The sequence below is a fragment of the Cygnus olor genome, chromosome 3, assembly GCF_009769625.2.
Source record: "Cygnus olor isolate bCygOlo1 chromosome 3, bCygOlo1.pri.v2, whole genome shotgun sequence".
NCBI classification, from domain to species: Eukaryota; Metazoa; Chordata; class Aves; order Anseriformes; family Anatidae; genus Cygnus; species Cygnus olor.
In genome coordinates, this window is record NC_049171.1 from 120,991,324 (window position 1) to 121,003,872 (window position 12,549).

Sequence of the window (12,549 nt, forward strand, 5' to 3'; positions counted from 1 at the left end):
CTGTAGCTTCTTCCTGTGAAAGATGCTGCCATCTCAGCTTGTATTAAAGCATACTGCTTTTCTTCTAGTATTGCAGCAAATGTGATTGAACAGCCAAAGCTTTAAGTATTGGCAAGTGGCCGCCACTTCACTGACTGTTCGTAGCTTCTACGGCCTCTTGTTCCCAGTGCACTGCGCTCCCCTCACAGTCATGTGAAATCCTAAATTTATTATAGAATCACAGAATGGTTTGAGTTAGAAGGGACTTTAAAGATAATCTAATTCCAACCACCCACCATGGGCAGGGACACCTTCCACCAGACCAGGTTGCTCAAAGCCCCATCCAACCTGGCCTTAAACGCTTCCAGGGATGGGGCATCCACAGCTTCTCTGGGCAGCCTGTTCCAGTGCCTCACCACCCTCACAGTAAAGAATTTCTTCCTTATATGTAACCTAAATCCACCCTCTTTTAGTTTAAAGCCATTACCCTTTGTCCAGTCCCTACACTCCCTGACAAAGAGTCCCTCCCCAGCTGTCCTGCAGCCCCCTTTAGGCACTGGCAGGCTGCTGTAAGGTCTGCCTGGAGCCTTCTCCTCTCCAAGCTGAACAACCCCAACTCCCTCAGCCTGGCTTTGTAACAGAGGTGCTCCATCCCCTTCATCATCTTTGTGGCCTTCCTCTGGACTCGTTCTAATAGGTTGTCCTGGTTTCAGTTAGGACAGAGTTAATTTTCCTCCTAGTAGTTGGCAGGGTGCTATGTTTTGGATTAGAATGAGAAGAGCGCTGATAACATGCTGATGTTTTAATTGTTGTAGAGCAGTGCTTACACCAAGCCAAGGACTTTTCAGCCTCTCTCTGTCCTGCTAGCGAGCAGGCTAGGGATGCAGCAGGAGCTGGGAGGGGACAGACCCAGGACAGCTGACCCAAACTGGCCAAAGGGGTATTCCATACCATCTGACATCATGCTGAACAATATATAGGGGTGGCTAGCCGGGGTGGGAGGGGGGGGCCGGCTGCTCGGGGATAGGCTGGGCATCGGTCAACGGGTGGTGAGCAATTGCATTGTGCATCACTTATTTCGTACACATTATTACTATTAATACTATTATTATTATTATTGTTGTTGTTATTCTTTTCCCTGTCTTAATAAACTGTCTTTATCTCAACTCACAGACTTCACTTTCCCGTTTCTCTCCCCCATCCCGGAGAGGGAGGGGGGAGGGTGAGCGAACGGCTGTGTGGTGTTTGACTGCCAGCCGGGCTAAACCACAACATAGGTTCACATCCTTCTTGTGCTGGGGCCCCAGGGCTGAACGCAGGGCTCCAGGTGGGGTCTCACAAGAGCAGAGCAGAGGGGGACAATCCCCTCCCTTGCCCTGCTGCCATGCTGCTTTTGGTGCAGCCCAGGGTATGGGTGCCTTTCTGGGCTGCAAGCACACATTGCTGGCTCATGTTGCACTTCTCATCAACCAGCACCCCCAGGTCTTTCTCCTCAGGGCTGCTCTCAATCCATTTTCCACCCAGCCTGTATTTGTGCTTGAAACCTCTGATGTCAAATTGGAAACTGCAGGCAATCAGTGTATCCATCGCCTGTGCATTGGACACATCATGTATGTTTGTGCACTTGTGCAAGTAGATTACCTTTATCCTTTCCCTCTCCTGCATTTATAAAATTATTAGAATAGCTAATTTTGAGTAGCGATTTTTGAGTTTGTTTAATTTAATTTGCCCTGTATTGCTGTGTTTAGGAGACCTGCTGATTAAGATACAGCTTTTAACCACTCTGCCCTCTACTTCACAATGCTCTCCCAGGTGCCCAGATTGCATAGCGTACTTCCACACATGGCTCTCGTGTTGCACGTGTTTGTTTACAGTTGCCAAAAAAAAACACTTTAGCATGCTGGCATCCAGTTTCTCAGGACACTTAAATCCTCAAGAAGAGTATCTTACTGTTCTCAGTAACTTTTGTGAGAAAGGTTATTGGCAACTACCAGTAGGCAACTCCACCTTTCCTTTTCTGTTTGGTTCTTAAATAGTTCCCATTGCTGTAGCTTCTAACCATCTCTTACTTTTTTCGCATTCGTTCTCCCAGCTGTTACTACACCAGGAAAACAGTACTGTCCCCACCTTACGAAGAGTGAAGGTCTGTGTGCTTTATAGGGTAAATTCTTCCAAGTTGTTATTCCTAGTACTCACAATTGTTGAAGGCTCAGCCAGCAAACTGGAAAAGGGAAGCCAAGATGGAGTTAGGCTGGGTAATTCGGGGCCTGGAAAGCTTGCCAGTGGCTACAGAGGGAGCCTGTGGTAAAACAAGGAACAGAATACATGTCCCTGACAAACATCCTTTCTACTGAATCAACCTTCTCATCAAAATATTACTAAGTTGCAAGCAGTACTGAACTGGCATCAGAAACTTTACACCACTGAATTCTGTACCAAAATCAAGTATCAGTTAAAACTTTGTTGTTTACAGATGAATGAGACACTGAATAGTGTTAGTGGTCTCAGAAATCCATAGCTCACTGTGCAAAATAACCAGCAATTGCAGCCACATATCAAAATATCTAACTGTATACATGTAGAGACGAGCCCAGAAATAGTATTCCCAGTTTGGTTCATCTCTAGCACTTCGCCATCTCATCACACAGAGTGCTTTTTGAGGGTTGCTACGCTCTGCTCATCAAAACAGGAAGGAAAAGATGAAATGCTAAAGAGGACGCAGGTCTCCAGCAAGAATGAAAAATGAGATGCTGGATAAGTGCTGGGGCTCATTTGTCCTTTCTGATGATGGTCCTTGTTGTCTTTAGCCTGTATTCCCTTGCCAGATTAGAAATGCTGATCTTATGCTTTCCTTGTTAGCTGTTGTAAGCATAGAGCTTGGAAACATTCTACAGTGGTCACCTTGGTTGACTCTTTTAATGTACTCTAAGAAAGATTGCAGTTTCATTAATGCTTTTACAAGATTATTTACGTTTCAATACTGAAGACAGGAATTTGCCACAAAGTGGTGGCTTCTGCTTTCAGTTGAGAAACTCTTAAAGAGCTGAATGAGTAAAGCAACCTGTAGCTATGCTGAGCTCCTGAGAGAGGCCCTGCCCTGTCTCTGTCCTGTACTTCCCACTGCACAGCAACGATGTGTGTAGACAGAGCAGCTTCATAAAGGTGCCTGTAGCACCTCGAGAGCTCATTGCTTCTCATGAACATGTTGGAGAGCAGCTCAGAGGTTGCTCTGATTTTTGCTGCTCATGTCACATTCTGAAAGATGTAGAATTGAGATGCATGTGTTCAGTGACAGAACACTGGAGAGCTGTGGATAATTATGTTTGTGGTCTGTGTATAGGAGTTATGTTGTCACCCCTGCCAGTTTCTAAAGTTGGCACCAGTCTTATTGAAGGAGGCATCAGTTGACAATAAGCATAGTGTGATGCATTATGAAAGGAAACGTCGTTTAAGATGTTTGCATTTCATTATTTCATTCATGGATTTTAAGAACGTAAACAGTACGTGGCTATTTGTGGCAATCTGATGTTAAGGGTAGGTTTGGTTAGGGAATATCATGCTGGGCTGCTCTGTGAATTCATGCTGTCTGAGTCATAATAATTATTTGGGTTTACGGTAGTGGTTTTGATGTTTCTTTTTCAACTTACAGAAGTGTTTTGTCAGAAATAAACCAAAAAGAGAAAACGTTAGACACAAAAGTGGCTAGTTATTCTGTTACACAAGTTATTTTTAATTTTGTTTCTGTTTTACTTTTAACTACCTTACCACCTGAGATGATGTCATCCTTCCAGATACATTTCCATTTATAAACCCTCTTGTTTCTGTAGCAAACCAAGGTGATGCTTATTTCATGTTTCTGAAGGAATCAGTCACAGGCACATTTTTAAGACTTAGGTGTTATAAATGAAGATACAACTCAATCTGAATTTAGTAATATTTATAAAAGGCAAGTAAACAGCGCTGGGTGCGCGGGGAGTCTACGCTCTACCAACACACACACACACAACCGTCGAACTTTCTAAATATATAGAACATTACTTTTACATCATAAGAAACCCGAGTACACCTATACGTATGTACAATCAGAAAAGGTATCAATTGAAACATAAACATGGCAAAGTTTTCCGAATTCTGGCAAGTGTTTAACAAACAATCCTTTAAGTCTATTACTATTAATGTCCATGACTAGGGGAGCATAGTTGGAGTAGGTAATCCTGGTTGAAGTGCTCCCATATCTTCCATAACTTCATTAATTTTTCTCAGATCATATAACAGTCTCTATTTTCCATTCCTTTTCTTGATTACAAACACCGGAGAATTCCAGGGCTAGTCGTGGGAACAATATGTCTCGCTTTAAGTTGTTAAGCAACTCGGCCTTCGGGCCTTATGTATCCTATTCCTCCCGGATCGAAGGGAAACAGATCCGGCTCCTTTTCAGGGCCTGTAGGGCCTGGATCAAAAGGAACGTCCAGGTCACCAGGGGGCGTAACAGCAAAGGCCTGCGATGGCGGTAGCGGCGGGGGGGCCGATGGTGTAGCCAAGGATCGGTGGACGAGCCCGCAACTCCCTCGCTATCTCGCAAACCATACGTTTCTGATTGTGGTCGCACGTGGCTCTTTAAGGCCTCAGAGATTGCTCGCCAGGTGCCGAGCAAGCTCACCGCAACCTTGTCGTTTTTAGTAGCAGAGTCCCACACCTTGACCTCAATTTGGTCCCATGTTTCAGGATCATAAACTGTCTGAATAAGCTGTAAGGTTACCAGGACAGTCTTTGTTTCTAAGGACGTATGATTCCCCATAATGCGCAACTGCTTACCTTCGGCCAGCGAGGGGCAGTTGTGTGCGCGGGTCCGCTTCTCTCAGCTTGAGCTTCCTTCCAGCTCCGGTGCGCCTATTTCCAGCGACTTTCTATACGAGCTTCTTAGAGCGGTTTGCCGAGTTTGGCCGAACCCATCTTCATTAGGCGATCAATGTCCCTGTTCCTGTCCTGGTCCCTGTTCTGTTAGCCTGTCCCTGTTGTTCATGTACCTGTTCGTTTTCTTCAGGTCCCTGTTCGGGTGCCATTTGTGGCGTAACGACCACACAGACACCAGGGTTCTTTTAGGATTAGTAACTGCTACTACTTCATTGATGATAGAACTTCATCATATCGTGTTGCATCCCATACTGAGGACAGGCTCCCTTCTTATACTATTCGCCCCACAGCAGTCCTTTCCCACTCACTCTTCATTGGTCAAACAACTTTGCCCGGCAACCAGCAAACCCCCAGCAACTTCCATGCCTTAACGGCAGGAGAACAAACAACCCGAGACGGCATGGCGTCTCCTGAATCACCTTTCTTTGTTCCCTCTAAACTCTTTACATTCCTGATGGCCTCATCGTTAAGAGTCTGATGTTGTCACCAACCATGGGGCTTGTCGACCCCCATGGCCACACTCCCACATCTCCCCCTTCCTTATTAACATCAACCATCTTCTTGACACGAATTATTACTCCACATATCACATAGGTCTTATCTATGTTGTTTTACACTGACAGGGGCCTCTAACATATTTCTGCCTACTTCAGTCGTTTCACTGCCTCTTCTGGTCTTGATTTCAAGTCTGTTGAAACCAGTGGGTGAGTTTTCCCATTATTTTCAGCAAAATAGGCATCACACAATTTATGAACAGAGATCTGTTTAAAGAATTCAGTCTGAGCCTTCCACTAAAACGAAGGCAGCAGAAATGCCTGTTTTCTAATACTATTACACATCCAGGATCCTTCCTGCATTTTGTAGAAATGTATAATTAAAAGCTCATCTTGTATAACGCAAGTCATGCAAGTGTCACATACGTTTTATAATGACCAGCAGCTTTGTTGATCCTAAATACTCCAGAAATGATGTCATACATTCATGAGTGGACTTTACAGCATTTGATGGGAAATACTTGTCAGGTGCTGGTACATCAGTTAATTGCAAGAATACCCCAAATGATGCAACTGCAAAAGATGGTTACTCTTCTCATAATTAAAAACACTTTTTAATAAGAAATGATTTCCGGAAACATTGAGTGTCATTTGCAGAAAATATTGGCTGTTTATATAATATATTTAGGAACAAAAAATTAATTTTTCAGTTCAAGTGTGGTACGTGCTGGTTGCTGATGAGTCAGTTTGATTGCAGTGTCCCATATTCTAGGAGACTATAGATCAGGTTCAGGCTTGATGAGGTTTGATCTCAGCACTTCAGCTTGTCTCCTTCTCCAGGATGCACTCCCTTGTGTCATGAGCAATACATGGTGTACACAGAAGTAGAGCCTGTGGAAGAAGGCATGAGCATAAGACTGCTTGAAGTGTGCTGTTTAAAGAGCTCTTAAAAAAAAAAAAAAAAAGGTAAAATAAAATTTAAAAAAGTCACTAGAGACAGAAAAATTCCTTTGGGGAAAGTGGCTTCTGATGAGTTCTCTTTAAGACAGACATGCAAATTAAAACGCATCAAGAAAACAGTATGTTCAAGATACAGAGAAAATTCAAGATGTCTGCAATGCTTGTTTTTTGCTGTTCAGATTTGTTGTTACAACAAGTTATAACTCCAAAAAACATTTATTTTCAGTAACTTAAATCTTAAACAAGTACTTTTTCCAGACAAAAAAAAATATTAATAAGGCAGTTAGCAAAGCATTGCAAACATGCAAAAACAACTACAAATAACTTGCAAAGATGAAGTGTATATTGGTAAGCATCAGAAAAATAGGTACAAGTGAATTAAAGAACTAACCAAACAACGGCAGTGTTATGTAGTATTTAAACTCTGCCTTTGCATTATGGATGAGTTCCGTCTTCTGGGGTCAAACTGATAGATGAAATGTTTCTGTGAAGTGTCAGCCTTACTTCTTGTGTTATCATGCTGTTAGTACAGGTTAGGTTAGAATTATTTTCCGGAGTCCCCAAAGATGTTTGGTTTTTTGGGGGAGGGAGTTATTTCAAGAGTGGTTTTTTTTTTTTTTTTTTTTTTTTTTTAACTCCAATTGAGGATTGTTAATACAACTAAGCAGTTAACAGCTAGTTAACACAGCAAGGCAAGTGTTGAGGTGGTGGCTGAAAACCCTTGGATGTTTCTGTGCATCGTTCCTCCTGCTGCATGCTTCAAGGGAAAAATGCTGAAAAATTCTTCTGTTTTGTGAGCTCTTGGTGTAGGAGCCACTTGCTCTGTTCCGATTTGTCAGAGAACAGTGCCTATTTGCTGCTGTAATGTTTTTTTGTGGCTACTGCTGGTCTTGTGGGTGTAAAAATGTAAACGTTATGAAACATTATTATTATTATATTAACGAAACATTATGTAAAAATGGCAAATCATATCTTTGTACTGTATATTTTTCACAACATACATTTATTAGCCTTTTTTCTACTTGTATTTCATATATCTTGATAACAATAACAAGAAATACATTGTGTCGATGTTTTAGAGTGCTCTTAGTTATTTAAAACTAACTGTAAGAAAGTTTATGAAAACACTTGGGTTTGAAACTAATGGAACAATGTGAGTGTTTACTGCAGCTACAGATTGCAACAGATCATTCTTCAGAGACTGAGACCTAATAGAGCTGATCCTTCCGCTTCTACTATTTAATCACAGCTTGAAAGAAAAATGCATTTTTCTGTCTTGTTAGACTTCTGATCAGCTTCTGTGTTTTGAATTAAGTTACTATGAGCTCAATTAGTGGATGAAGCGAAGTGGGAGAACAGTGTTCTCTGCTTACAGGTACAAAAGGATTGCTGCTGAGAAACCAAAAACTGGTTAAGTACGCATCATCTCTAGTTTGTTCTTCCTGTTTTAAAGAAAAAGTACAGATCTACAGAAGTCTTTGGCTACAAAACAATCAGGTTATTAAAAATTTTACATAAATATCATTCTTTAAATGTTTGACTTGAAACCTTGGCATAGCTTGTCATAATTTCAGGTGTTAATCTGATCAAATATTTTTCTTTTTAAAATAAACTGGGAGTTGTCACATGCCCATACACACTCTCTGAATACAGTGCACGATAGGAGTGTGCGGTTTCTTATTCCCTGTGGAGGCTGGTAGTTAATTTTCTTGTTGTTAATGTCAGTCCAAAAGCATGTTTCCTGTTAGTGAGTAGATGGCTGAAAAAGCTGAATGGTCTGAATTGCAGACACATCCTGGTCAGATTCCTGAGTTTGGGGTGTCTGATGTCATTACCAGTTTGGGATTCATAAGCAGGGGCATAGTCTTTGTTCTGAGGCAGCACAACCAGCCCAAAGGCCCAGGCTGGTTGTGAAATGGGACGTGGCAGCACCCTGGGGCTGATGGCATCTAGTGACTTGCTGAAAGGAGCAGGCTTGCTCCCAGCCTGAGGCTGTCCTCTGTTTCCTGCAGCCTGCTCTGGAGCTTGTCTCACACCCTCTGAGAGAAGGTTCAGGTCAAGACACCAGTGGAAAACTAGCCCGATGTCAAAGCGGCAACCCTTCTGCCATTCAGCAAACTGAACCACCTCCTTCCTGAGGGCTGGCCAAACAGCCACACCAGCCTGAGGAACGGAGCAGAGCCTCCGTGTTTGGGGGCAGCACACCGTAGCATGAGGTTGGTCCTTCCTCCCCTTCCATCAGCGCAGCTTGTTTTTGAGGTACCATGCTGGTGGGAGTGTGGCCTGTGAGGTGCTGAGTCCTGCACGGAGCTGCTCTGCTCTGTCAGGGCAGCACGGGTTCCTTTGCGGCTGCTCCTCGTGGTCAGGAAGGCATTGCTCACGCCTTGCAGCAGTGAGTCACGGGGTGTTTGAGAGGCAGCAGGAAGAAGATCTCTGTAAGCTGTATCACCGGTGGTACAGCACTGTGGGGAGTGTTGACCTGGAAAGAAAGAGGCCTGTGGTGTCAACGTAGCATGTATTAATTCTCGCTTAAAATAAACTGATTGGAGTTGGCCTAGTGTAAATAGAGCCTGCAGCTTTGAATTAATCAGAGTAAAGCTGCATGATAAAGGAGGGTGTGAATTTCTGAGGTAGAAGAAAATATGTAAAACAGTATCAAAAAACGTGCTTGATGATGAGAAGCCTTGGAAAGAGCTCCTATACCGAGCTGCATCATGGGTGACAAGAGGACAACTGTTTTAACTGGAGTGGAAAGCTGGTTTTGCTTCATCTGCCAGGATTTTAGTTGCTTGCTGTGAGGTGCTGGAGTGGTGGTGGAGCTTACATCACTGCGAACCTTTCATCACGTTCCACTCTGAGCAGGAAGGATGAACGCTGCACCAGGCTTTATGTATAATGTTGTCACTGTGCTGCCTGTTGGGCGAACTTGATGCAGTTGCTGCAAAGAACGTTCAAGGCAGCGAGTCTCGTGAGCTTCACAGTTAATTTCTGCCATGTTCTCAACAAAGCATCTCCCAGACATCTGGCTAGCCAATGCTACAGTTCTCGGTATGCAGCCTTATTGCTAATCTTGCCTACTTTAAAATGAGTTTCCTGCCCTAGTGTCCAGAGTTGGGATTGTGTTCCACATGCGCTGAAGTGTTACAGTGCAGTTTTCTTTTAATTAAGTCCTTTTGTTCAAGTGTAATCCAAGGCCTAATGTGAAAAGCAGCTCCCATTTCCTTGTGGTTTTTGTTACTTTTCATCCACTGAAATACTGTAATGCTGGCTTAGTGTACCTTCTGAAATAACTCATGCAACTGAAACTCTTCAAACTGTCTTTTTATTTGAGAAAGCAACTGCTACAATTGATCAAATCATTTACTTTTTAGGCTATTGTGTAGTCTGATTGTTTGTTGAGGCTGCAGATTTAATATGTTAACAACAACAAAAACCCAAACAAAAGAAACAACAAAAAAAAACCCACAAAGCTGACCAGCCTGGAAGGTTTTGTATAGGCACAAAACAGGAATTATTCTTTCTCCGAGAACAATTGTAAGTGTTCCCAACCCTTACTTTTTCCTTTGCAAGGGGAAGTCCAAATAGGAAATGATTAAAAAAAAAGTTTGTAATCTCTGGTGACTAAACTTGCCCAGGCTTCTTTTCCACACCTCTTCCACTCACTTGACGTCATATTATTTTTGTCCCTTTCTAGCTCATTGACACAATTGCCTCAGAAATCGGAGAACTGAAACACGAGATGGTACAGACAGATCTCACAGCGGAAGATGAATCTGCAGATTTGCAAAGGTGATTAAAATGCTTATTCTCAAAGTTCCTGGAGGTGCGCCATGGCAGGAATGTTTTTATTGTGCTGATCTCTTGGGTGGTTTATGTCCTAGCACTTTGCGTCCTAGGAACAGAGGGTGTAGGTAATCTTGCTCTTAGTTAAAGGAATTTGCCGTTGTGTTGGAGAAATGCCCAGAGGTTAGTTGTTCTGTGTATTTGCTCTAATACCTTCTAAAAAGCAACTGAACTTCGCTTCTGCTTCCTTGTTACAAACCTAGGACACAGATGAATGTCTAAAGGAGGAAACTACTAATGTTGTTCCTATTGTTTATGGCAATGAGCTTTGCTTTCACATTGTAAAGACTAAAAATGTACATTGCTCGAGATGTCTTTGTGAAGATTCAACCCAGAATAACATTTATCTTTTCAGGCTAGCAAGGAAAATATGGACTGTTATGAGCTCACATTTTTGTGGAATATATTCTAGCTCATTTACATGTATATTGCAAGTTTTAAAACACAAAAACAGTAGATGGATGCATTTTGTTAACTTCAAAATTGAGATGCGTATTATAGTGCAGATGTAAGCTTGGGCTTTTTGAGATAGCTGATGTCATGTAGGTGTGGATTGTGTAAATTTGTTATTTAAACATGTGACCTTAAGTGGGCATACTGGGGACCTTAGCATTTTGGTTTGATTTTGTTATTCTTGGTTGTTAATGTCTGATAAATTTATATCCAGAGGATATTTGAAATTGTAACTATTGTGTTAAGAAGTTTGTTTGTTTGTTTTAACTTACTACTCAAATACTAGTTGCAAGAGGAGATGTTGACACAAGTGTTCTGTCTTACCTGACTGCACAGTCGAGGCCAGCCCTGGAGCTGGTGGGTTTTGCTCTTCTACAAGGCAGTGAGTTAACAAAGTAGATAGTTATGTGGAATTACATCTGTGGTGTATTATTTTTTCTCTTTTATTTCTGTAAATACCTTTTGAAGTGTGCTAAAACTTACTGCATTGCAAAACTTACTGCAGTGCATTTCAGTTACTGATGTAACATAAAACATTGAGCAGCACCTTTGTTGACAAGTGGTAAAGAGTATCAGACAGATGAGCTCATTAAAGTCCTTGGCTATGGACCAGATTGCACGTTATTTTTGTTTTAAAAGTTTTGACAATGCACTTCTTTTACAGAGGCAGAAAGGATACTTTCTGGATTTCAGTGGATTCACCTAATTAATTTCAATGATCATTAGCTAATTTTAAGTTAAGAAAAAGCTTTGTGTGTTGTCGGATGCACCATAAATTTGAAAGACTAAGATTTACTAGTTCTAAAATCTTGATGGAAGCACTTAGCTGGAATCAGTCAAATTAAATTCTCTGATTTTTACTGATAGTATTTTATATTTTCTCTAAACTAAATCTTTTAGTTTGGAATACAAAATATATTTTGATTAAAATATGCAAGTAAAGTTAACTTCAGAAAGTGAACAATGCAGTTTCCATGAACGGTTGTTTCCTATTGAAACAGTAGCCATCCAATAATTTTATTTTTTTAAAATAATGTAAAATACAGAATCTGAATAAATGAATTACAGTCAATTTTTATGAGTATGTGATTCTGAAGTGCATACTTCTATGTAAGGAAAAAGGTGGTGGAAATTATATAATTAGTAGTATGCTGATACCTCTTCGTTATGTAGAGCTACAAAGCAAGATTTGTCATTTCAACTAAGGTTTTCCAGGGAGCTTCGTGAAAACTAGACTCCACTAAAGGATGTTTGCTATTATAACTTTGTTTCATTGTAATTATTTAAAAACTGTAATTAATATAAGATGCTTTTATTACTGTGTATGCTGCTGTTCAGAAGTTGGTATTTTAATGTTGCATTGGATTTGAATCTAGAGAAATTTGAGCTCAAAGGAATGTGTATTATTCTTGCTAGTTTTCCATCTTTGCCTATATCCACATGCACCCAGGGTAGTTAGTTCTAGAAAGGCAGTATTTGCAAGAGGTCTCAGTTGTGTTCAGAAAAATAAGAATATGAAGATGCATGTCTACAGCTTCAGTGAATTTTGTGGCTGTGTGGTGACTTTCACACTTGATTTCCCTGATTATATTTGGAGATGTCTCTTTTGACACCTGTAGCCCAAGTAATACTGAGAATGATTCAAGTAACTGGGGCCTACAGCTTTTGGTTGTAAGTGTGTAAATGCCCTGCAAAAAAAAAACACAAAGCTTGTTAAAATGTTGGAAATGGGATACTCGTGTCATCATTTTCAATATTCCATGGTGCCATGGTGTTTGATGCCTGGACTTTTTCCCAATGCAGGCACGTATCTCAGTAATGCAAGTGAGTGAAGTTGTCAGAAAAAGGGCATAAATAGGATAATTTTCTGATCAGCACCGTACTGGTGGCCTTTGAAAGGGTAGCT

At 41.4% G+C, this 12,549-nt stretch overlaps 1 protein-coding gene across 13 annotated transcripts in view; it reads left to right on the forward strand.

Annotated features, from left to right (window-relative positions):
- Window positions 1–12,549, forward strand: part of LOC121067368 (sodium/potassium/calcium exchanger 3-like) — a 278,371-nt gene that overhangs the window by 233,886 nt on the left and 31,936 nt on the right. For 11 of the 13 annotated variants that reach the window (XM_040551767.1, XM_040551770.1, XM_040551768.1 and 8 more), the window contains one exon: window positions 10,042–10,136. The exons of 1 other annotated variant lie outside the window; for it this stretch is intronic. In XM_040551767.1, the coding sequence (XP_040407701.1) occupies window positions 10,042–10,136 (95 nt within the window). Of the gene's footprint in view, window positions 1–8,359; window positions 8,564–10,041; window positions 10,137–12,549 lie in introns of those variants that run through there. One more of the 13 variants, XM_040551779.1, reaches the window with a different exon arrangement.